Genomic DNA, 24,776 nt, shown 5'->3' with positions numbered 1-24,776 from the left:
GGGTAACGGCGTGCCACGCGCTCCGGACGGAATCTTTCGCTGGAGTGCTGCGGCCCTTCTGCACAACTCCCCGTTCCAGGGAGGTGTTGAAGAGTGTGGGCGCCTGTGGTCGTCGCCTGGCCTTGTGGCGTGAGCCTTCGAGAGCCGCAGTTTCTCCTCAAACGAGGATGACAAGAGCGCCTTCCCAGTGATGTCTCGCTAGGACCAGGTGTAAATGTAATACCTGACTCCAGGAAGCGGTCCGGGAGTATTATCACTATCCCGGTGGAAAGACAGAAGTGCAGGCTTCTGATTTGGTCTTTCGGGTGAAAGGTCAGAGACTAGGCCAGGGAACTGCCTCCACTGGGTGTTTTCCTCACTCTAGGGGCGCTGTGGGGTCTGCGCGGGGCGGGGCAGGGCCTGCGCGGGGGAGGGCCCGAGGACTCCGAGTGCGGGAACGTGGAGCTGTGGGGCCTGCGCGCGGGGCGGGGGCGGGGGCGGGGGCGGGGCCGGGGCGCTATGGGCGGGGCCTGCGCGGGGGGCGGGCCTGAGGACGCCGACTTGCGGGAACATAGCACCGGGGGGCTGGCACGGGGCGGGGCCTGCGTGGTGGGGGGCGGGCCCCGAGGACGCCGGCTGTAGGAACATGGCGCCGTGGGACTAGCGCGCGGGGCGGGGCTGAGCGCGTTCTGGGCGGGGCTTGCGCGGGGCAGAACCTGGAGGACTCCGGCTGCGAGAACATGGCGCTGTGGGGCCGGCGCGCGCTGGTCGTGCTCCGGCTGCGCGGCGCCGGGGCGGGAGCGCGCGGCCTTGTTGGGGCCCACGCTGGGCTCGCGGGGCCCGGGCTCCCGCGCAGGTACTGCGGGGCGGGAGGGCGGGCGGGCCCTACGTGGTGGTCCTCGACACCTCGCCCCTCCCCCGGGCGGGTTCCGCGGCGTCCCCTGCTGTTTTTACAGATGATGTCTTGGAGTTTCTTCCGTCTCTACTCATCTGTCGAAGCCCCTCATTTGGCTGTTTCGTGATTTACTTCCCTTATTGAAATAGTTTACAGTTTCATGGATAGATTTCTAGTATTTATTGGGGCTGCTGCATCTAAAGGCATCTACGTTTAACCTTGTCAATGTCGTCTATGAAAGTTGTGCGGTTCACACTCCCAGCAGCTTGGTCATACGCGTAACTGCACGTTGTGCAATCCTTTCCTAAAATACAGCCTGCATGTGGCAAAGTCCTAAGACCCGTAGTTGTCAGTAAACAAATGCCCCATAATGGATAAAGATTTAAGGATGGTACATTCACTTAATGCCGTCTGACATAGCTACTAAAAATATTGTGGCAATTTTAACAGAGAGATCCTCATTCATCTAAGAAACCTTCATTTTGTGCCAGACTCTGTTCTAGGTGCTGAGGATAGAGCGGGGCCAGGACAAGCACACACTTGCTTCCGTGGAGCCATTTCTGATATTGGCAACAATCTACAAGACTGACTGTCGTTAAACAAGTCCTTGCTACCACTTGTCCTAAAACAGGAAGCATGGGGTTGCCTGTGAGGAGTAGTCTGTTTGCATGGGCTTTCTGTGTTTTGGATCTTCTGCCCCTGACTTTAGATTCGAGGCTCTGTGTAATTCAACCTTTGTGTCCTTCCATTCTGTCCCAGGCAGCACCCATGCCTGCTTTTCAGGGTAACCCTACTCCCAGTAAATCTCATACCATGTAGCATGTGTTAAGTCACACAGCTTAGGCATGTTCTCGATGGTTGGTACAGCTCTGTCCCTGTGTCTTTCAGCGCTCACAGACATTAACTTACATAGATGAGGGATGTGCTTCAGGTCCTCTTCGTAATCCTTTGCACTCAGTAAGCACTCAGCAATGGTAATAACTTTCCTCTCATAGCAGTTTACATTTAGGAGCTCAGGAACTAGTTTGGGTAAAGATCTTGGGCGAATAGATGTCCTAAATGCTGTGTGAGGTGGGGCATTTAATAGGTGGTGGGATGGTTTTGGAGCCATGGCTTTCCCTTTCTTCCTGTCTACTTCCAGACCAGTTTTCATTTGAAAACCCCTTTGGAAGTTTGCATTCAGGACTTGAGTGCCCACTGAGCACAAGGTATCAAGATGCATTCCTCAAGGAGGGAGACCTTTTGTTTGGCTGAAATGAGGGGTAAGGAGTAATGGGGAGTTAAAACTGCCACTGGGGTGGGATATGTTGTACTAAGACATTGGGATCCTGTGGGGAAAAGAGAGCTTTGGGGGAGACCACGGCAGCAACGTGTACCGAAGATTGTTGTGTGGGGAGATTTTGTTGGTTTTGTAGGGAGCAAAAGGAAAACACAAAAGAGCAAACAGAAAAGTGAGACAGGATCATCATCCTGGAAGATAAACTCTGAATTATACTGACATGTATCCAAAGATGTGTTTTTCGGGTGCTTGTCTCTTGTCTGTGTGACAAGTGAGTAAAAGAAATACTCTCTTTCATTAAGATTGACAAAAAAAAAAGAGAAAAGAAATACTCTCAGTTGTCTGTTTTTACATCTGTGTTTGCTTTAGATTCATCATTTATTTGAGAAGTGTTGTCAGATTGATCTGTGGAATCTCTTTTCCTGTCCAGTGGTGGTCTTTACTACAGACAGAGACATCCTTGAGGAGTGTCATGGGGACAGCTGGAAGAAGGAATGCGGTGGCCCCAGTCTTTGGGGTGTGAGGAAGGGGCCTGTGCACTGGGGCTGAGTATTGCGAGCTCAGGGCAAGTTGCCAGGGTGATACCAGGAGATGAGGATGGAGGGCTTGGCTAGATGCCAGCTGAGGGTCCTAAGATTCTATAAACCTAGGTGGCCTTTCATGGAGCTTTAGTGCCTCATGGCTCCAGCTGCAGACTTTGGTGGGATGTTTTCAGTTACTGCCCCAGGCTTTGTCTTACTGTATTGCTTTTTTTCTTCCTGTTGCTTTCCTGAGTGTTGAGTCATTTACAAAGTCCTAGCGCCTTATTGAAGCCTGTGACTTGTTTATTGTGTGTTTTGTGCTGTTTTCCTATGAAAGCCCATCTCATACTCCTAACAATAAACCCTGTTAGTGTCTTGGCTTCTGGAGGTGACCTGAGAAGCTCTCTAGAGCTACAGCCTACCTGCTGCCTTGCCTGATTGTATAATTTTGGCTGCCGAATGGCTGCAGACCTTGAAGATGAAATGTCTGCAGCAGTTTGAACCCCTGGCTATCAGAGGGTGAATGTTTCTTTCTGGAATGGTCTTTAGAGCCCACTTTTCATTCTAGTATAATAACATTTGGCATATTGTCTAATTTTAATTTTCTTTAAATGTCACTGTATATTCGTCACAACTTAGGTTTGTTAGAGTGTGCAGCTCTGTTGAAAGTATGCCCAGAGGGCTGAGTGCAGTGGCTCACACCTGTAATCCTAGCTCTCTGAGAGGCAGAGGTGGGAGGATCGCTCAAGGTCGGGAGTTCAAAACTAGCCTGAGCAAGAGCGAAACCCGTCTCTACTAAAAATAGAAAGAAATTAATTGGCCAACTAAAAATATATAGAAAAAGTTAGCCAGCCGGGCATAGTGGCATATGCCTGTAGTCCCAGCTACTCAGAAGGCTGAGGCAGAAGGATTATTTGAGCCCAGGAGTTTGAGGTTGCTGTGAGCTAGGCTGACGCCACGGCACTCTAGCCTGGGCAACAGAATGAGACACTGTCTCAAAAAAAAAAAAAAAAGAAAGTATGCCAGAGCCCCCACAAAAGGATGTTCTTGGCTCTGGCTTGAGCCTTCAGTGTGGAACTCTGTTCTCCTAGCACATGCTTTTGATAATGGGAATGATGAAGTGAGTGCAGTTCCTATTAACCTGAATTTTTTGCTCCCAGATAAGTCCTGAGTTCTGATGTGGGACTGCTGTCCAATGCCCAACAGTCATGAGGAAGCTGGTTATTTTGGGAGGACTGGAGAAAAGTGTGTGGTCATTCTAGATGGTGGGGTGGTGCGAAGGGGCAGAGCTGTGCTCGATCTTGGTAGCATGACATTGGTTGTCATCTGTTACCTTTGCCACTCTGCTTTTTCTGTCAGAATTACAGGTGGAAGAAGGCCCATATCTTTTTCTGTGGGGGCTTCAAGCGTCTTTGGAAGTAGAGGCAACAGTGAGAAGGGGAAGCTTTCCCTGCTGGACATAGCTGAGCTGATTCGGGCCAGAGCCTGCCAGAGAGTGGTTGTCATGGTGGGGGCCGGCATCAGCACCCCCAGTGGCATCCAAGACTTCAGGTACTGTCTGCAGTCCCCACTGCCTTCTGTGTTACCCATTTACTCCACTTCCTGGCTCTCTTCTGAAGGGCTCAGTCTTCCTTTTCTCTCTGCAGATCTCCAGGGAGTGGCCTCTACAGCAACCTCCAGCAGTATGACATCCCTTACCCCGAGGCCATTTTTGAGCTTACATTTTTCTTTCACAACCCCAAGCCATTTTTCACTTTGGCTAAGGAACTGTACCCTGGGAAGTACAGGCCCAATGTCACTCACTACTTCCTCCGACTACTTCATGACAAGGGGCTGCTTCTGCGACTCTACACACAGAATATTGATGGACTTGAGAGAGGTGAGTCCTCTCTCTGTCTCACACATTCTCTTCCCATCAGGGAGGGCTGAAGCCTAGTGCTTGTACTTCATCTTTGGGACTATTTTTGAGCCAACTCGTTACGCCTGTGTCCCCAGCAAAAATGTCCTCTGTGTGTATAAGGGCCCACTGCCTGTTCTCCTGGCATACGTGCTAGGCTGTGCATGTTGGACAGGACTGAAGTTGATGTGGTTTTGCTAATCTGGTATGTTGGTTCCTTTTTTAAAAATTTTATTATGGAATTTTTTTTTTTTTTATTATGGAATTTTTTGAACACTAAAGAGAAAAACGTAATGAACCCTCACGTCCTCCTCCCCGTCTCCATGCATGGCCAGTCCTTGTTTCCTCTGTGTCCTCTCAAACACCCAGATTGTTTTGAAGCAAACCCCTCACATCACAAATTTAATCTAGAAATAATATATTTAAATACATCAGTGAGTATCTCTAGAAAGTAAAGACTTTTTAAAACATAGCTTTGATATCATTATCACACTAAAGAATCACTAATAATTCTGTAATATTGTCAAACTCAGTCTATGATGATTTCTTGACTATATCCACATGGTGGCCCAAACCAGTAATTCACACATTGTGCTGACCTCTGGCCACGCAGCTTAGAGAAGTCTTCAGTGGTGCCTTGCCTTACATGCAGTGACACAGACAGGTGCAGGGACGGTCAGCTCTCAGTGAGCCAGCAGCAGCTCAGCCAGTCTGTACACATGCTGTCATTTAAGAAGAGGAGTCACCTCAACTTCAGGATTGTGTTTCCTTGCTAGAAGGGTTCCATAGCTTGGAGCCAGAGAGGCAGCAGTGGATACCCCATGGTGGAGTTCTCTTCTCCCAGAGATGCAGCAGGGCAGGCCTTTGGGGAAGGGGGAGTACCTGGCTGTGGGCTTCAGCACCGGTTAGTTAGGACCATTATGGGGGCCCTATCCATGCCCACTGCAGTCTTTTGGAACCAGGCAACTTTCATAACAAGTCGTTTTTTTGTCTTTTCCCACCAAGCAGTTTTTTTTTTAATCTATGATATTTATATCTTCATTTTTACTTGGTGTCTAAAGAATAGAAAATGTGTTCGTAGGTATTAGATATAATTTTATTTGAACTTATAGTAATATCAAATGGTTGTTTTGACAGGCTTTGTTTTCATTGTGATTTGGCTCCAGCTGGGAGCCCCTTAACCCCTGTGCCTTATTCTGGTTGGTGGAGCGTCATCTATAGGTGATAAAGACAGGGATGTCAGACTTTACCTCCCAGGAGGCCTGTCAAGCCCAGAAGTTGTGCTTTTTTTTTTTTTTTTTTTGAGACAGAGTCTCACTTTGTTGCCCAGGCTAGAGTGAGTGCCGTGGCGTCAGCCTAGCTCACAGCAACCTCAATCTCCTGGGCTCAAGCAATCCTCCTGCCTCAGCCTCCCAAGTAGCTGGGACTACAGGCATGTGCCACCATGCCCGGCTAATTTTTTTTTTTTTCTATATTAGTTGGCCAATTAATTTCTATTTATAGTAGAGACGGGGTCTCACTCTTGCTTAGGCTGGTTTCAAACTCCTGACCTCGAGCAATCCACCTGCCTTGGCCTCCCAGAGTGCTAGGATTACAGGTGTGAGCCACCGTGCCCAGCCAGAAGTCGTGCTTTTGGACTTGTGCGCTGACCTGGAGACAGCAACACTTAGCTTTGGTTTGAATTTCAGTGTCTGGCATCCCTGCCTCAAAGCTGGTTGAAGCTCATGGAACCTTTGCCTCTGCCACCTGCACAGTCTGTCGAAGACCCGTCCCAGGGGAGGATGTTTGGGTGAGTTACCCCACTGACAGTCTCCCTTCTGCAGTTCACAGGAGTGGAGGGGGTGATCTAATAAAGTGTATTTGTAAGTGTCAAGTTGGAAGGACAATAGTACAATAATAGTGTGAAAATGTTTTTCTTTATTTTAAAATGATGTAAAGGGATTTGCATTTTAGAGAGGTTTACTAGAGACAGGGTCTTGCTCTTACTCAGGGTGGTCTCGAACTGCAGTAATTTGAAATCAGGCAGTGTGAGTGCTCCGACTATATTTTTCTTTTTCAAGATTGTTTTGTCTACCTGTGGTCCCTTGAGATTCAATATAGATTTTAGTATGGCTAGTGTTTTTTATTTTTTTACTTTTTTATAAAATAGACTTTATTTTTTAGAGGAGTTTTAGGTTCACAGCAAAATTGAGTAGAAAATACAGACAGTTCCCATATATCTTTGTCCCCACGTATGACTTGCCTCTCCACTGTCCACATCCCCTACCAGAGTGGCCCTGTTTGTTACAACTGATGAACCTACACTGACACATCATCGTCATCTAAAGACCGTATCTTACGTTAAGGTTTACCCTTGGTGTTGGACATTCTGTGGGTTTGGAAAAATGTATAATGACATGTATCCACCATTATAGGATCATGCAGAACACTTTCATTATCCTAAAAGTCCTCTGTGCTCTGCCTATTCATGTCTCCCTCCCCACCAACCCCTGACAACCACTGATTTTTTTTTTTACTGTCTCCATAGTTTTGCCTTTCCCCAAATGTCATAGATGGAGTAATACAGAATGCAGCCTTTTCACATTGGCTTCTTTCACTTAGTAAAATGCATTTAAGTTTCCTCCATGTCTTTTCGTGGCTTGACAGCTCATTTCTTTTTAGCTCTGAAGAATATTCCATTGTCTGATACCAGAGTTTATCCATTCACCTACTGAAGGACTTGTTGGTTGTTTTCAAATTTTGACAAATGAATAAAACTGCTATAAATATTCATGTGCAGGTTTTTGTGTGGACCTAAGTTTTCAGCTCATTTGGGTAAATACCAAGGACTGTGATTGCTGGATCGTATGGTAAAAATGTGTTTAGTTTTGTAAGAAACGGCCAAACTGTCTTCCAGAGTGGCTGTACCATTTTGCATTCCCACCAGCAATGATGAGAGTTCCTGTTGCTCCGCATCCTCATCAGCATTTGGTGTTTTCAGTATTTTGGATTTTAGCTTTTCTAATAAGTGTGTAGTGGCATCTTGTTGCTTTAATTTGCAGTTTCCTGATGGCATATGATGTGGAGCATCATTTCATATGCTTATTTGCCATGTGTATATCTTCTTTGGTGAGATGTCTGTTCAGGTCTTTTCCACATTTTTAAATTGGGTTATTTTCTTACTGTTTTGTTTTAAGAGTTATTTGTATATTTTCGATAATAGTCTTTTTCAGATATGTCTTTTGCAAACATTTTTTGTCTATTCTGTTCCAGTAGCTTGTCCTATTCTCTTGACAGTGTCTTTTACAGAGCAGAAGTTTTGAATTTTAATGAAGTCCAACTTAGTAATTTTTTCTTTTGTGCATCATGCCTTTGGTATTATATCTAAAAGGTCATCAGCATATCCCAGGTCATCTAGGTTTTCTCCTATGTTATCTTCTAGAAGCTTTATTGTTTCACATTTAGGTTTTTGACCTATTTTTTTTTTTTTTTTTTTTTGAGACAGAGTCTCGCTTTGTTGCACAGGCTAGAGTGAGTGCCGTGGCGTCAGCCTAGCTCACAGCAACCTCAAACTCCTGGGCTCAAGCAATCCTGCTGCCTCAGCCTCCTGAGTAGCTGGGACTACAGGCATGCGCCACCACGTCTGGCTAATTTTATATATATATATTAGTTGGCCAATTAATTTCTTTCTATTTATAGTAGAGACGGGGTCTTGCTCTTGCTCAGGCTGGTTTCGAACTCCTGACCTCGAGCAATCCGCCCGCCTCGGCCTCCCAGAGTGCTAGGATTACAGGCTTGAGCCACCGCGCCCGGCAAGGTTTTTGACCTATTTTGAGTTAATATTAGTGAAGTATGTAAGGTCTGTGTCTAGGTTCAGTTTTTAGCGTGTGTCCAGTTCCAGCATCCTTTGTTGAAAAGACTGTCCTTTTCCATTGAATTGCCTTTGCTCTTTTGTCAAAGCTCAGTTGACCATATATGTATGAGTGTATCAATTTTGAACTCTCTGCTCTGTTCTATTGATGTATTTGTCTATTCTTTCACTAATATGTCAATCTTGATTCCTGTAAGTCTCGATGTCGAGTAGTGTCAGCTCTCTGACTTTGTTCTTCTTCCATATTGTGTTGGCTATTCTGAGTTTTTTGCCTTTTCATACACACTTTAGAATCTATTCTTTTTATATTTTTAGACTTTTGTCTTTGTCTTTGGAGTTTTGCAATTTCTCTGTGCTGGGTTTTTCTATATGGATTTCTTCTTATTTAGTCTGCTTAAAATTTGTAGGACTTCCTGAATCTGTGGATTGGTATCTTTCAGAATTCCTGGATAATGCTCAGCCATTATCTCTCCAGGTGTTGACTGCCTCTGCCCCACTCCCTGGGCCCTCATTTTATGTATTCTGATTAAACATACATTAGATCTTCTCCCTCTTCTGTGGTTCCTGACTGCTCTTCCATGTCTCCACTATTGCTCCTCCTTGTGCTACACTCTGGATAATTTCTTTTGATCTGTTTTTCGGTTTATCAATATCCTATTCTGTTGTAGAGACTAAAATCCTTCAAGTTTTAATTTTAGTTACTCTACTTTTGATTTTTAGAAGCTCTATTTGATTATTTTTTAAGTCAGTTACATTATTCTTGATAATAGTTTTCTATCTTTAATAAATATTTCAAGCTCATCTTGTTTTTTTTTTCCTTTTAAACAATATAGTTTTATTATCTTTATCTGATAATAATCTGAAATCTTTGGTCCATTTTTTCCTGCTGCTTCTTTCTGGATTCAGCCTGCTAAAACAACTCCCATTAACTGTGAAGGTTTATCTTAGAAGCTTTCTCCTAAGTTTCTTCCTTTTCCATGTGGCCCTAGGCATTAATCCAGGTACAGCATGATATATTAATAATTTGCACGTACTTTACCTTGGCCTACAGGGGCGGTTTTTGGCAGTATGTTGCTATTCCTAACCATGCCAGCCAGTGAGTTCAAGCTGACCTTAATGCCTCCTGGGGCTGAGAAGATGCCATGGTCATTTCAACTCAGACCAGGCCCAGGTTTTATATCACCTTTCTCGCTGAATAATGCCTCTTGTCAGCCACATGCCTACAGAGTACTGAAGGAGGGCTGTGTGGTCTGCCAGGTATTTCCATAGCACCTGAATGTCTCTGACCACCATCCTAGGTACAGAGCACAGCATTAGATACCCTAGATACCTGCTGAAGTAGTTATGAGTAAACTCATGTGATGTCCAGGATTTGCCTTTAAAGACTCCAGCAGCCCCCTCCCAAATTCTGGAGGGCTATATGAAACAACTGGCTATGAAACAAAATGTTGGTGATTGCTGAAGCTAGGTACATGGGGGGCTTCATTATACTCCTCTCAGCTTTTGTGAATGTTTGAAACTTTCTTTATAAGAAGTTGTTGGTTCCTGGTGGTCTAGTAAAGAAAAGAAAAATAGTTTTTGCCTTTTCCTTTTAAAATGTGTTGTAGCATCTTCCTCAGGCCTGTTTTCTCTATTTCCCTAGGCAGATGTCATGGCAGACAGGATTCCCCGCTGCCCAGACTGTGCCGGCATCGTGAAACCAGATATCGTGTTCTTTGGGGAGCCACTGCCCCAGAGGTTCTTGCTGCATGTGGTTGATTTCCCCATGGCAGATCTGCTGCTCATCCTTGGGACCTCCCTGGAGGTGTGTCAACGGGCCCGTGTGGGGAGAGGAGGTGGGGTGCACAGGAGTCACCACTTGGGGGCTGGGGCATTAGTGCCACCTTTGGAAGAAGAATGGACTCAGCTGGGCCTCTAGACGGAGGAAGTAGCAGCCTGGATGGGAGGTGGACAGCGGGAAGCCACTGGGCTGGAGGTGCCATATGTGTGGGTGGGGCCCCATGTATGAGGGAAGGTGGAGATGCAGGGGGCTCCCAGGTCAGATCAGGAAGATTGATCCTGTGCTGGAAGCACTGACACAGCAGAGAGGATTGGCCCAGGGATGGAGCTGCACCCTTGGGGTCAGGGAGACCTTTGGGGATTGGGGATTGGAGCGAGCAGGTGCCAGGATGCCGATCCTGAAAGCAGAGCTGTGGGCCATCATAGGGACAGCAAGGAGTGGGCTGGACTAGCAGCCTGGAGACAGTCTGTGGAGGGGAGAAGGAGGTGTCTGGCTTGGGCTGTGGGATCAAGGCATTGCTGGTCAGGGGCAACTTGGTACCGGGTGGGCTGAGTTTGGTCCCACCCACATGTATGAGGGTCCTGGGAGATACCCACTGGCCATATTCAAGCAGTTGTTCTAGATCTGGGTCTGAAGCTCAGGAAATTTATAAAAGATGTGATGAGAGCAAGAAATCAGGCGGTGAGCTGAGCTGGTGTCTGACTAGATGTTGGCACCCAGGGCCAGAAGGGCCAGAGAGACCTGTGCTCAGAGGGGCCGAGGGCTGGGGGCCCAGAGCTGTGCATTTGTTCAGTTGCTTCTGCTGCCTCCTGTGTACTGGGCCCTGTATCAATGCTTTGGACAGACGCAGTAAGATGTACATATCGGAAGCTACGTAGTTTGTTAGGAGATGATCTGTGTTATAGGGAAAATTAACAAGTAGGACAGAAAGGGGAGGGGTTGGGAATGGGCTGCAGTATCAACTTGGTTATTCTGCGTGTGCCTGGTCAAGAAGGTGTCACTGGAGCTAAGGGTTGATGGAGGTGAGGGGTGTCTAGCAGGAGACACGGCACAGGTAGTCTGTGGAGATGGGTGGGGTGTGGTGGCTCACGCCTTTAATCTTGGCACTGTGGGAGGCTGAGGCAGGAGGATTGCTTGAGGTCAGGAGTTTGAGACACAGCCTGAGCAAGAGCGAGACCCCGTCTCTACTAAAAATATAAAAATTAGCTGGGCACAGTGGCAAATGCATGTAGTCCCAGCTACACAGGAGGCTGAGGCAGGATTGCTTGAGCCCAGGAGTTCAAGGTTGCAGTGAGCTATGATGATGCCCCTGAATCCCAGGCGGGGTGACAGAGCAAAACTCTGTCTTTAAAAAGAAAAAAAAGTCTGTGTTGATGGCACCAAGGTTGGAACACAAAAGGGGAATGCTGTGACTTATTGTTGGGTTCCTCTGGGTGCTGGGTTGTGAATCCACCGCAGGGACAAGAGTGGGAGCTGCAGACCCAGCAGGGCCTTGCAGGTGGTGTCCAGGTGGCATGGCAGGCGGCCAGGTGAGCCCAGATATGTGTGAATGCAGAGTTGGTGCGGGGCAGTGTGTGGGAGGGTGTGGGCTCCTGCAGGACTCCAGGGCTGTGGGCTGAGTAGCAGGGAGGAGGAGCCACCACCTTCTGAGATGGAGAAGCCTAAAGGGCGGGTTTGGGGGGAGCTCAGGAACTCAGTCTCAGTCACACAGTTTGGGAATGAGGAGCTGCCACATGGAGGTTTTGAGCAGGCAGGTGGACACACGAGTCTGGAGTCTGGGAGGGACGAGATGTAGGAGCTGGAGTCCTGGAGTGAGCAGATAGAAGAACATGGGGTGTAACACACGCGGGGCTCCCTAGGCCAGGCCTGGGATGGAAGATGGACATGGGGAGCGGTCAGAGCAGCCAGGGCCTGGCAGTGCTGGGGCTGTGGTGATCAGCGTGTGGCGCTAAGCCCGGCTGACCACACTGGCTGCCAGATGTGGACACTGGGGCCACCAGTCATCTTTATTTTTGAAGTGAAATGAAAATAGCTTTTTTTTTTTTTCTGATTGTAATAGTGTACCATACACTTGTTTTAAAAGAGTCATACGTTATAAAGGTATAAAGCAGAGAATCAACCTCAGTCCCACCACTGTTAGCATTTTGTTCTGTGTCCCCTTGGGTTTCTTTTTTGTACAAATATACACATACAGATGGTGATTTTTCACTAAAAGTTGGACAACACCGTACAGCCTATTCAACAACTTGCTGTTTTCATGTAAACAGTGTGAGCACGTGGAAATCTGCTGGCTTTTTTTGTTTGTTTGTTTAAGAGATGGGGTCTTGCTCTGTCACTAGGGCTGGAGTGCAGTGGTGCCATCATAGCTCAATGCAGCCTTGAACTCCTGGACTCAAGGGATCTTCCTGCCTCAGCTTCCTGAGTAGCTGGGACTACAGATGTGCTCCACCATGCCTGCTAATTTTTTTATTTTTTGGCTGGGTGCAGTGGCTCATGCCTATAATCCTAGCACTCTGGGAAGCCAAGGTGGGAGGATTGCTTGAGGTCAGGAGTTCGAGACCAGCCTGAGCAAGAGTGAGACCCTGTCTCTACTAAAAATATAAAAATTAGCCGGGCACAGTGGCACTTCAGAGTCCCAGCTACTCGGGAGGCTAAGGCAGGAGGATTGCTTGAGCCCAGGAGTTTAAGGTGGTTGTGAGCTAGGTTGACACCATGGCATTTTTGTAGAGACAAGGTCTTGTGATGTTGCCCAGCTGGTCTCAAACTCCTGGGCTCAGTGATCCTCCCACCTCAGCCTCCCAAAGTGCTGGGATTACAGGTGTGAGCCACCGTGCTCGGTCATCTGCTCCCTTGTTAACACCAACAGACTCCCTTATCCTGATACAAGGTCCCAACTGAGGGGTCCTTTTCTATAACTGAATAATGCATAAACTGAAGAATCTGATGTCATACATAGAGTTTATCTTGTACGCTTTGTGGAAGAAATATTAATGTGTTTGATTATGGAGTACTATGTCCGGATCTCCTCTAGGTGTGACATCATACATGTTATATAAACCATATGATCTTTTCTAACATTTGAAAAATTCCGAATTCTGAAGCACATGAAGCCACAAGAGTTTTAAGATAAGAGTTTGTGGATTTATAACAAAATTTATTTTAGCAATTTCTTATTGGTGGACAATAAAAATAATAAATAGTATGCAATTTTTATATTAAAAATGCTGTAGTGTAAATATCCATGTGTATTTATTTTTACACACTCACGCAAGTACTTCTAAAAGATAAATGTTTAACTGCTTAACTTTTCTTAAAAAAAAAACAAAAAAAAAAAAAACTAAAAGATAAATGTTGGTAAATATTGAGAACTTGCTACCAAGTATGTATGAGGGGCCATTTTCCGACATCCTCACCAGTAACAAAATATGTATCTTTCTGAGTTTTTGCCAATTTGATTGGTTAAAAATAAATGGTGTGTTATGAGAGTTTTTGCATTTCTGTAATAAAGAATGAAATTCAGCTTTTCATATGTTTATTGGCCACTTGTGTTTCTTCTCTTTGTAGTGTATATTTGTATCTGTTGCCCATTTTTCATTTAATTATAAATTAGTAGTATAAGTTAAATTATATTAGTTTTATCAATTAGCAATATAAACTTCTTGCCACAAATGTGTATATTTTTATGGTGATGAGAGGTGTATAAAATTTTTAAAGTTTCTGCATATCTGATACGTTGATCTGTTAAAAAAAGGAAAAAAAAAGAAACTAAAGTATAATTATAAAAAAATAGTTTCTGCATAGTAGTTTTATGTAGATACCAATGTGACAGTATTTACATAGTCAAATCTATTGTTTTCCATTGTCTTATCTGACATGCCTAAAAAGTTCTTCCCTACTTTTACTTACTTTTACTTATAAACCTTTCTCTTCAAGAACTGTTTTACTATTAAACCTTTAATCTATTTGAAATTTTTTCCATGAAAGGTAGGAATCGAGCATTTTTTCCCCAGATAATGAGCCAGTCTCAATACCATTTGTTAATCTACATCTTTTTACACTGTTACTTGTAAAAGAAACTTTCATTTAAGAGCTGGACTAAGAGGCCTAGTGAGGCCTCTGTGGAGTCTGGGTGGTGAAGACGGTGGAGAGATGGGACAGTAGCTCAGCCTTGGGCGAGTCAGGACCCCCAGGGGCACTGGCTTCTTTGGGTGCCAGGTGCGGGTGGTGGTGTCACAGTGAGTGGGGCAGAGGGATGAGTGTGGGTTGCTGTCCACCTATGGTGTGCTGGAGACAGCATGGCAGGGAGAATGGGCAGAGAGGAGGCAGGAAGGATGGAGCCCTGATGAGTCCTGGAAGCAGGCAGGGAGAAGCAGCTAGAGGCAGTTAGAGAGGAAGGCCGGGGAGGAGGAAACAAGGTCGTCCCACAGGCCAAGCAGCAGGAGCTCAACTGAAGAAATGAGATGGGTGGTGGCTTTCTCTGGACCATGAGATCTGATCAGTGTACTGCCCCCCGCCAAGGCCTCAGTGGCTATGGCGTGAAGTGTCCTGAGGGCTGGTGGGGTCGACACTGTGCCCCTCACATTTGGGCCATTTTTCAGGTGGAGCCTTTTGCCAGCTTATCTGAGGCCGTGGGGAGCTCAGTGCCCCGACTACTCATCAACCGAGATTTGGTGGGTCCCTTGGCTTGGCGTCCTCGCAGCAGGGACGTGGCCCAGCTGGGGGACATGGTTCACAGCGTGGAACGGCTGGTGGAGCTTCTAGGCTGGACGGAAGAGTTGCAGGACCTTATCCAGCGGGAAACCGGGAAGGTATAGACTGCTGAGAAGGGCTTTCAGAAGGGCAGCCCTCCTCACTGCTCTGGGGTCCGGTCCAACTGGTGTGGACTCGTTAGCTAAAACAGTGATAGCTGCTGATGTAGTTGTTAATCTTGTACCAGGCACTTACCTGGACCTGGCTCAGGTGTTATTTTTACTACCTCCATTTGGAGGTGAAGAAACTGACACGAGGTACACAACTCACAGTGGCTAAGCAGGGACACGGTCAGGCAGTCAGGGCTGTTAAGTCTGCACTCTTAACACACTACAGCCTTTGCTCCCTGGAATAAAGCAGCCAGCAGCTCCCCTCTGCGGCCTGGTATGTGCTTCTGAGATACAGGTCAAAGAGCTTTGAGAAGCTGAATTCCTCTGCACCTGTGTGGGATGAAGCCCACACTACTGATGCTTTCAGGAAGTAATCAGTGTGAAAGCTGTTGATCTATTACAATCTGCTGAGGGTAGAACGCCAAAGAGCCTTGATGCTTTTTAGATTTCAAATGATTACAGGCAGGTGTAACGCTGTCCAAAGAGGATTTCACCAGAATATATCACACTTGATGTTCCTGTTGTCCCCCAAAGCAGGTGTCTTAGGAAATTCTGATCCTTTTCCTGTCCACATGTGTGCCTGCCTTACGACTCGAGGCCATGGGATTGGCACTCTCCTCTCACCTACACTGGCAAACACCTCCCCACGCCCCCAGCCTCTGGTTGAATCCTGATTTTTTACCAAGACTGAACCAGAGAGAGCATCTACACATATTAGGCATCATCACCACTATTATTTTTAGCCTTTCATTTCAGAGTTTGGCTCTTAGGGCTAAGGTATAGGATGGTGCTATTTCTTATCTCACTAAATAGAGGGAAATAAAGACCATCAAATGTCAAAAACACTTATGTAAAATGGGTTGTGATTTTACAGTTTTTTGGCTTTTTTTTTTTTTTTAAAGAATTGTTATTCAAGGGGTGATTTTTCCATACAGTCAATGTTTTAAGTACTTGAGCATCAGTCAGCACATCTTGGTTGGGTAGCTGACATCCCTTAGAGGCTCTCCACTTAGCTACCCTATTCTGCCAGGCCTGCTGGGATTGCCTTAGCTTGGACCTAAAGCAGCATTTGCAAAGAGACAGAAAAGCTTGTTTCATAAAATGTTCTGCTTCTCTCCAGCTAGATGTTTGACCAGGCCCTGCAATCTGGCCTAGCAGGGTGTGTTTACAGAGTACTGATTTGCTTTCCTGTGTTCCAGCTCGATGGACAAGACAAATAGGAGTGTGATGGCTGCACACATATGAGAAATGGTGACACAGGAGATGTCCACATCCCATTTCTGATGAGAACTCACACCTGAAGACAGTTTGGGCAGGTTTACAAGTTTTGGCTGCTGAACCAGGACACGAGAACTGAGGTAGAGTGGACATCTGGGGCTGCCACTGGAATGTCTTCCCGACCTGTGAGCTCTGTGCTGATGGGTAGAGTGGTGTTTGCACTCATGGCCACCCTGATACAATGGAGCTGCCTGTTTGCTGTATTTAATTCTTCACTCTGCTGTAGCTCCTGATGCAAGAAGCTTTCTTCTCACAGTGACGCTTGTTGGACTGAAACAAACTGAGTGCAATCTGCTCTTACTGTGCCCTGGTTGCTGTCTGAAGGGCAGGCTCGGTATCCCCTATGGCTAGAAGGCCTGGGTTTTAGATCTGCGCTCTGGTGATGCCCTGAGGTCTCCTAGCCAATCAGTTTCTTTCAGTATGGTTATCTGTAATTAGATATTCATGGCATGAATGTGAAAAGGGGACCTTGGGGCACACGGTGTCCCCTGCTATGTCCCTATTTGAAGAGTCTGAGGACATTTGTCCCTGGATTTACTCTGGAGGTGCCAGCACCTTCTCTTCCATCCCAGATCCCCTCTCTGAAGGGTATCATACCCTTGACTCTACCACATTTAGTATCTCCTTGGGGAAATGATATGTTCTAGAATATTCTAGCACTTCCTGGCTTGTCTCCGGTCCTCACATTGTCACCCACCAGGTGATGCTATTAGAATTAATCTCTTAGACATAGAAGCATCACTAACCTAAGATGTAGGCTGGCTCCCAGCAGCTTGTCGGACTCCCTTGACCCGTGCTCAGGCCACACTGTGATGTGGGGGCAGACCTTCCTGGGGTTGGACCAAGGCCCAGCTCTGACAGTGCCCCATTCTGGCACTGACTGCCTCTTCCTTGGCTCATACCCATGTGCACATCCTCCTTCCTAGCGTTGTCAGCTTTGTTTCCTGTGCAATAGCACCCCCGTCCCTGAACCTTGCCTGGCCTGGGCTGGAGCTGATAGAACAGATTTAACTGTTAGCATGGAGAGGGGACCCGTGACCTTGCCCTTCAATGAGTCGTGATCAACAGATTGAATTCTACAAAGAACAAAATTAGTTTCTAGTCTACTTCAAGTTTCTTTACTTGCTATTTTACACATATATTCACACATGCACATTCTTGCCCCAAACTCTTTATTCCAGGATGATGTTTCTGTGGCTACTTGTAGTGCACAATAGAAATCTCAATGTACTATGTTTGCACAAGCGGCACTTTCCTTCATGTAAGTATTTATAGACTAAGCCAGTGGAAGGATTGAGATTTAACTGCCACAATCAGCAAGAACCCATGTGCTGTGGATACAACAGTGGGTGGCTACGCCAGGACCAAGAACATAGAAGAGGCTACCAGCCCTGTGCTCAGTGGGGACAGAAACAGAGCATACCTTGGAAGTGGGTGTTTGACATATTCATATATAAAGTTCCAGCAGATTCTTTTTCCTTGTAAAATGCACATGCCCCAACATACTGGCTCTGGGCCAGTGCTCCAACCTCAGATGTCTTGCATCTACATGTGCCCACACTCAGCCCATACCCCCCTATATGCACTCTCATCTGTGTGTCTAGGTAGGCCCTGCCCTTAGGTAGCAGCTTCTGCACACATTCCTCTTGGCACATGTGAAAGAAAGTACTTCATCTGTGGAAATCAAGGCTGCCTGCCCAGAGTTATAGCAGAAAAAGATCATCACAGTCCTAGAGATAAGAAACTGGACCAGAGGCAGATCACAAACAGAACCTTGGAAGTAAAGAGAAAAGGTCTCCAGCTTGGAGGGAGGGGCGTGGAGCCGTGTGGCCGGCCGCATGTGGCTTCCTGGGGTTGCAGCCCCAAGCAAGTTTCCAGAAGCAGCACCAGTTCTGATGGGGGAGCAGAACAGCTGACATCCTCAGTCAGGGTCCGAGTCAGGGTCTGAGGAGAGCTGCCCCTCCATAGTCTCGCACATGGCGTCCTGCAGGGATGTAAGGTGGCCCCGGGGACTCATCCCCATGGGTTGGATGACTCTGTGCCTGCAGGGAAAGGTGCAGTGGGGCTGGGGAAAGGGCGCAGTGGGCTGGGCAGGGGTTCTGCTCACCCCTGGCTGCTACCTTCCTCTCCACCAAGTGGGCTGCTCCCATTTACTGGGAAGGCCTGGGTGGGACGTTGTGTTAATCAGGTCCAAATCCCAACTGCTACCTAATGGCTTTAAGATATTAGGCAGTTTTTGAATTTCTATGGGCCTCAGTTGTTGTCTGTAAAATGGGTACAATATTGATCTCACCCTAACCCTTCCCTAGGGGATTTCTGCCAGGGCAAGTGATTCCCAACTTCAGTAATGCAGCCCTGCTGGACCCCCATGCCCTATGATCCCACGTCCTGGGGCTCAGACAGGACATGCATCTGTTCTCCCATCTGGCTGCAGGCCCTCCCAACACCACACACCTGGAGAGCTTGTCAAGCATGTCCACCAGCTTCATGGCCTCGTGCTCTTTCTGCTCCTCCGTCATGCCCTCCGTGGGGTTAGGCAGCTTTTCCTCCACCCTGCCGGTCACTGGGTTTATGCTGTTTCCCAGGGGAGTGTGGGGAATGTGTTAGGGACTCTCCAGGATAGGAGGGGCTGCGTGGGGTTGGTGAAGTCCCACATTTTCCTGCTCAGGCCTGGACTGGCAAGGAACCTAGTTCCCCTGTGGGGTGAGGGGGACAAGGCAACAAGGCAGGAAGAGACCTCCCTCCAGGAGTACCACAGATAACCAGCTCCTGCCACCTGACCATTCTCTCGGTCTCTGTGTTCTCAGAATGACACTTCTTGATGTCAGGGTACACATCACTTAGGAACCAGTCCCTGACTCTGGAAGATCTTGCCTGTTTGTCATCCGGTCCCACCCACCCCATGGGAGTCCAGATGGGTGTAGGAGCAGGGACTAGGGGGTTGTGGGAGCAGCCCCAAATGTTAGACGCACACACCTGGCCTTGGCTTCCTTGTACTCGTCTGTGTCTGTGTCCTCATCCTCTGAGTACTGGCCCTCGGGCCGGCCCCCTGACATGAGGCCCCTGGCAGCCAGGAGGCCAGCAGCGTTTCCGTAACCTGTATACTTGATGAACCTGGGCACTGAGGGGCAAGGCAGAGGTCAGTGTGCACTCGTGGCCAAGGCAGGGCAGGCCTCCCGGCCTCCCCGACTCACCGCTCTCAGAGCACAGGACAAACAGGAACTCGGCAGCCACCCTCTTCACGTCTGTGTCCAGGTGCGTCATGAGGCGGACGAGCTTGTTTCGCAGCAACTCCCCAACCTCAGGCCGGGTCTTCACATCCCGCAGTGGGGGCAGCACCTGGGGAGGCAGCTGTCCCTAAACCTTGGCTTGGAGTAGCTGGGGTCTGTGACCAGGGCCCAGCCCAAGTCCCCAAGGAGTCCCAGCTCTTCTGCCCCATACCTGGGCCTTCAGGAACTTCCTGGCCGGGCGGTGCATGCGGGCACACTCCGTCAGCACGCTCAGCACGGGAGCCACGCTCTCCTTCAGCCTGTGCGTCTGCAGAGGAGCCTCTGTCATGGGCTGTGCTCCTACCAGACTCGAGGCTGGCGGGGCGGGGGCGCAGGGCTGCATGCATATTTGCACGCACAACCCAGCTGGTCTAGGTGGCAGGGGCTTGAGAAGAGGCCCCGCTACAGTTATCCCAGGGCCAAGAGTGGGCTGTGGGTGTCTTTTTCTGCTTTGAAAGGGTCAGGACCAGGAACTAACTCAGCAAGTTACTTGTAAGCTTTATAACTTGGGGCAAATAACTACTTTAAGTCTAACTTCCCCAACTATAAACCAGGGTTATAAAAACACAAAGCACTTAAAGCTGTTAGCACACCACTGGCACACATATTGCTCCCAGGAAAAGGTGGCAAAAAGAAATAAGAACAGAATGTCTACTCTGTGTTCAGAGAGCAGGGAGTTTCTTACCCTCCCTAGCCTCCCATGTTACCTCCCTGGACCCCAACACCAGCAGTGGCAGCAACAGGCCCAGATGTCCACAGCCCATGTGTCCGGCACCAGCTCCCCATCCTGACTGGCTCACATGCACTGTGAGCATCCCCTACTCAGGCATTGTGGGACTCCCAGAGGTCTAGGTCTACTAAATCTTGGTCTGTTGCACTACAGCCTGCCTAACGTCCAGAAGCCCCCAGAAGATGGTTTGCATTCTAGCTGTCCAGATGGTCCATGGTGCAGCCACAGAAATCAGAAGGAACCTCCGCTCAGAGGCTTCTGTGGGTCTCCTCAGGACGCTGAGGGACAGCTGATACAAATCAAGGGCTGCCAGTGCACTGTGACAGTGGGAGTCCAAGAGTCAAAAGCAGGGATTGGGGGCTTCTCAGGACCAAAAAGGATCCACAAAAAGATCTAAAAAAGAACAAGCACTTTGCTAGACTCTGAAAAACTTGTTTCCTTGTAGTAATCAGCAAAAGTGAAACCTTCAAGTGTATGTGGGGTATCCACACGTTCCTCAGGGAGGAAGGATCTGGACTCACCCTGGCAGCTGAAGGAACTGCCCGAATCACACCAAGATGATCTCCACTTACCAGTGTGGATGGTGCAGAAGCAGTGACCACAGCTGTGCAGGAAAGCCTGCACAGCAGTCCCCAGCCTACCTGGTGCAAACGCTTCTCTAGGAAGCCAAGGAGGACACGAATCACATCCATATTCACTCCCATGAACTCCAGGGAGCCTGTGTGTGGCTCCAGGGTGAGGAGGATGTCCAGACAATTCAGGGGTAAGTTGCCCAGAAGGTTCACTGTGTGGCTGAGGACAAATGAGGGGGTTAATAGGCCCTGCTGGGGCTACACATTACATGAGCCAGCATCTGGGGGCCCAAGGAACAGCCCTAGGGACCAAAGCTAAGGGCAGGGACTGATCTCAAAGGCACTCACACTCAGCTGTGTGGGGCAAGTCACCCCCCCCCCCCACCAGGAGGGAACAGCATTCTCTGCAGATGCCCCGCCTGCTCTACCCTGTCTGGGCTGAAGCACCAGATGATTTCTAGAACCCAAAGCAGCCCAGAAGCAGGTCACCCAAGAACAAGGGCAAGGGACCAAGTTACCTTGTAAATAACACATCACCTGTCACCACTGGTCAAGGTCGACGAGGTAGCACGTTCCTGCCACCAAATTCATGGCTTATGTCTAGCCTCATGCTAGAAGCACCAGGGGCTCTTTGGAAACACACTGATGTCCAGTCCCACCCACACCCCCTCCTAGGGTGGGGCCTGGGCTTCTAGCTTGTTCTGCTCTACAGCCAGGGCCAGGGACCAGTGTCTGGATATCTGAGCATACTTTCCTCCCACAACAGGCCCCACCCTCACCCATGGAACTCTTCTGTGCGGTCTCCAGCAGCAGCAACCATCACACAGTGCCGAAGAAGGGTGCCCAGATACCGGTAAAGGGCAGCGTCTTCCTGATCAAAGAAAGGGGTTTCTGTGAGGCTAAGCCCCACTCCTCCCCATTGCTGTCAGCTGCACTCCAGGCCTGTGTGGCATTGACTATGCATCTCCTCCTACTGCACACCTGGCCCCTAGGTCACTTTGGCCAGTGCTAAAGCTAAAGATGACCACTGCTGTTTTCCTAAAAACTCCACCAGTGTTCTTCTCAGAGCGCTTCCCTAATCAAGAATGTTAATATATCTCCTTGGAATGAAGTTACACTCTGTGCCCTGGCACCACACCGACAGCCTCATGGTGTAGGGTCTCCCATAGTCTCCTCCCACCACACACATAGCCCTCCTGTCAGGCCACAAGTGCCAGAAGTGGCCCCACCTTCAGAAACTTTTCTTGAGGCTCCTGCCTAACACATGGAACCTCCTTAGCCTCCTCCCAACAGGCTGGGAGTTCCTGTCCACTCCATGTCTGACACCCAGAAATGTGAAGGTGCCTGGTGGGAGGCATCTCCAGGAAACATCTGGGCTGAATTGGGCCCCACCCATGGACTCAGATCAGCCCTCACCTCTTCCACCTCCCTCTTGACAGAGTCGAAGGTAATGTTGAAGAGCACTTTGAGGATCTCCATGGCTCGCTCAGTCTCTTGGGGAGGAAGGAGCTTGGGGGGACTCTCTTCAGGAGTCACCCCCAGCGTCAGCTCCAGTGTGTCAGTCAGCAAGCGAACTCCATTCAGCTCCTGAAACAGCTGCTGCCGCACATCAGTGCGCAGGGCTGTCAGCAGGAAGAGCAGCCGCAAGTCAAAGAACTGAACGTCGTGGGGGAAGCTCCTCTCACGGTACAGGCTCACACGCTCTGCCAGCTTCATCACCAGGCGGGCCTCTGCTGCCAGCATCTGTGCGATGGGGCTGCTGAGCACGAGGTTGCATAGGCACTTGAGGGACTCAAGTACAACATCCATGTCCGGGGGCTCTGTGACAGATTCTTCAGAGGCAGAGATGCCAGCATAGCAGGCCAGTGCCTGCAGGCTCTGGCGGCTGGTGAAGGGATCTAGGCAGCTGCGGTCCCGGGACAAGATTCGGACACTCTGAAGCCAGGTGACACGGTGGGAGGGTGGCAAGCCCTGCTCCAGGACGGAGACCAGCAGCTCCGCCAGTCTCTGTAGATAGGAAGAAAAGCAGCTCCACTGGGCCCCTATTCCTGGGCCACCCGTCCCTGCCCCTTTACCCCTTGGGCCAGCACCCACCTTCCGGTCCTCCTGTTGGGCATCGTCAAACGTGAAGCTCTGGGAGTGCTGGGGAGAGACCCAGTGGGCTCAAGTCCATATGGGAGTAGGGGTGCAGATGGGGGCAGCCTCTCAGTCTCTAACTCTGCAGCAGCTGCCAGCCACCGCTCAGGACCGATGGCAGAGTCCACACTCGCCCCACCCCTACGCACCTGCCGCCCAACGGGTGCACGCCACTCTCCCCCGGTCACTCACCCCACACCTGGCCCCCCACCCCACGGGGCTCCTTGTGGTTCACTTACACAGCGCCCTGCCGGACGCGCGCGTGCACCACTCGCCCCCTCCGAGCCCGTCCCACGGCCTCGGGCTGCCGCTCACCTCCTGGTTGTATATCCGCAGAGCCTCCATAATCGCGTCTTCCTCCCCTGTCTCTACGGCTTCCGCAACCGCCCGGGGCTCCATGGCGCTCCGGGACCGGCGCCGGGAAGCTCTGGCCGGGAAGGCGGAGGTCCAGCTCCCCGGTTCCGGGCCACAGCTCGCCAGCCCCGCCCTGGCCCAGGAAGCCCCGCGTCGGTGCGCGGGGGAAGCCGGGAAGGGGCGTGCGGGGCGCGCAGCGGAGGCCGGGACCCGGTGAACGCGGCTTGGTGGAGGCCGGGCGGGACGTGCGCGCCTTAAGGTGGCGCGCCTTAAGGTGGCGCGGCCGGAGCAGCGCGGGCGGACTGAAGACCTGGCCGCCAACTCAGCCCCAGCTTCAAGACCAGACTTGGGTGACGAGCCGCCCTCGGGGCCGAGGCGCTGTGAGCTGAGCAGTGGCCCCCTCACTTCTTGGGCCGGAATTTCTAACCGGAACGAAGCTCAGCCTCCCCGATCTTCCCTGCTACACACACTGACGCCCCTCTTGACCCACAGAACGGGGAGGCAGAGCGGAAGCCCAAGTCCTAAGCCACTTGGTTTGCTAGGCATCTGTCGCGCGCCTACTGCATGCAAGGCACTGGGGATGCGGGCGAGCAGGACCCACAGGTCCCTGCCTTTGTGGAGCTTATCTTCCAGAGGGCAAGACAGACAAGGAAAAACAAACGAGACGAATTGGGGCTGTCACAGTGCAAAGGGCTCTGAGGAAGTGCCATTTTCGGTGAAACCGGCGACAGGAAGCGAGCCAGGAAAAATCCGGAGGAAGGTCCCTCCAGGCAGAAGCAGCAGCAAGTGTAACGGTGGGAACGATCGTGGTGGGCTGAGGAAGGGGGAGAGCGAGGCGGGAAGGTCAGGAAGGAAGCGAACCCGGACGCAAAAGTCTCTCAGTGGTTGTCACAGGGATTAAAGGACACTCGAGAAAGGCCCCTCACGGTGATGGGTAACGTGTAAGCATATCCCACGCCTCTCCTAGCAGGCATCTGCTGAGCGCCTAGCCAGGGCCCGGTCGTCCCCACCATCCCCTCTTTCATTCTCTGTCGTTCTCCGCTGTTTCACGCCGCGCTCAGTCGCTCCGGGCGCTGTCCGAGGACCTGAGCTCCACTTTCCGGAGGAGCCGGCCTTGCCCCACCGGGCCAGGCCTCAGCCCACTACACCCGGGCTCCCCACTGTCTCCTGCCGGAGGAGCCCGCTCCTCTCACCCGGCCCTGCCGAGTTCTCCTAACTGCGAGAGCCTGACAGGGCTTCTCCTCAGCACCGCAGGCTCGGCACTGAGATACTCGCAACCCGGCCGTCCCAACTCAAATGGCCCCGCCCCACCTGTTCCCGGGCGGAGAAGCATACGTCACGTCTGTTCCCGGATAGTCGCCGGCCCGGCCCCCGCGG

At 49.8% G+C, this 24,776-nt stretch overlaps 2 protein-coding genes across 7 annotated transcripts; one reads left to right on the top strand and one right to left on the bottom strand.

The window, feature by feature from the left end:
• The first annotated feature begins 13 nt into the window (after positions 1–13).
• On the top strand, positions 14–16,633 carry SIRT3 (sirtuin 3). Of its 5 annotated transcripts, XM_020286422.2 has the most exons (8): positions 706–835; positions 2,016–2,136; positions 4,034–4,225; positions 4,321–4,553; positions 6,260–6,360; positions 10,064–10,225; positions 14,800–15,009; positions 16,260–16,633. In XM_020286422.2, the coding sequence occupies exons 3-8, from the start codon at positions 4,179–4,181 to the stop codon at positions 16,278–16,280; spliced, it is 774 nt and encodes a 257-aa protein (XP_020142011.1). In that variant the 5' UTR covers positions 706–835; positions 2,016–2,136; positions 4,034–4,178; the 3' UTR covers positions 16,281–16,633. The 5 variants fall into 5 exon arrangements, with proteins under 5 accessions (XP_075857698.1, XP_012625050.2, XP_020142011.1 ...); XM_076001583.1 differs by lacking the exons at positions 706–835; positions 2,016–2,136 and adding an exon at positions 14–312; XM_012769596.3 differs by lacking the exon at positions 2,016–2,136 and having other exon boundaries at positions 693–835.
• Positions 16,634–17,493: 860 nt separating this feature from the next.
• RIC8A (RIC8 guanine nucleotide exchange factor A) lies at positions 17,494–24,689 on the bottom strand. Of its 2 annotated transcripts, none has more exons than XM_076001580.1 (10): positions 23,361–24,689; positions 23,004–23,051; positions 22,326–22,916; positions 21,689–21,780; positions 20,979–21,129; positions 19,780–19,875; positions 19,533–19,695; positions 19,315–19,459; positions 18,793–18,912; positions 17,494–18,380 (listed from the first exon to the last, which is right to left on the bottom strand). In XM_076001580.1, the coding sequence occupies exons 1-10, from the start codon at positions 23,442–23,444 to the stop codon at positions 18,260–18,262; spliced, it is 1,611 nt and encodes a 536-aa protein (XP_075857695.1). In that variant the 5' UTR covers positions 23,445–24,689; the 3' UTR covers positions 17,494–18,259. The 2 variants fall into 2 exon arrangements, with proteins under 2 accessions (XP_075857695.1, XP_012625046.1); XM_012769592.3 differs by having other exon boundaries at positions 19,533–19,677.
• Positions 24,690–24,776: the final 87 nt, after the last annotated feature.

The sequence above is a fragment of the Microcebus murinus genome, chromosome 4, assembly GCF_040939455.1.
Source record: "Microcebus murinus isolate Inina chromosome 4, M.murinus_Inina_mat1.0, whole genome shotgun sequence".
Taxonomy (NCBI): Eukaryota; Metazoa; Chordata; class Mammalia; order Primates; family Cheirogaleidae; genus Microcebus; species Microcebus murinus.
This window is presented reverse-complemented; position numbering and strand designations above follow the sequence as displayed.

Excerpts from the sequence above, each read along its gene's own strand:
- SIRT3 (XM_012769596.3), top strand. The coding sequence starts at position 720 with ATGGCGCTGTGGGGCCGGCGCGCGCTGGTCGTGCTCCGGCTGCGCGGC. Across the intron at positions 836-4,033 it reads GGGCCCGGGCTCCCGCGCAG|AATTACAGGTGGAAGAAGGC; the intron begins GTACTGCGGGGC and ends TTTTTCTGTCAG. Across the intron at positions 6,361-10,063 it reads TCCCAGGGGAGGATGTTTGG|GCAGATGTCATGGCAGACAG; the intron begins GTGAGTTACCCC and ends CTATTTCCCTAG.
- RIC8A (XM_076001580.1), bottom strand. The coding sequence starts at position 23,444 with ATGGAGCCCCGGGCGGTTGCGGAAGCCGTAGAGACAGGGGAGGAAGAC. Across the intron at positions 21,130-21,688 it reads CGCACAGAAGAGTTCCATGG|CCACACAGTGAACCTTCTGG; the intron begins GTGAGGGTGGGG and ends ATTTGTCCTCAG. Across the intron at positions 19,876-20,978 it reads TAGAGAAGCGTTTGCACCAG|ACGCACAGGCTGAAGGAGAG; the intron begins GTAGGCTGGGGA and ends GCTCCTCTGCAG.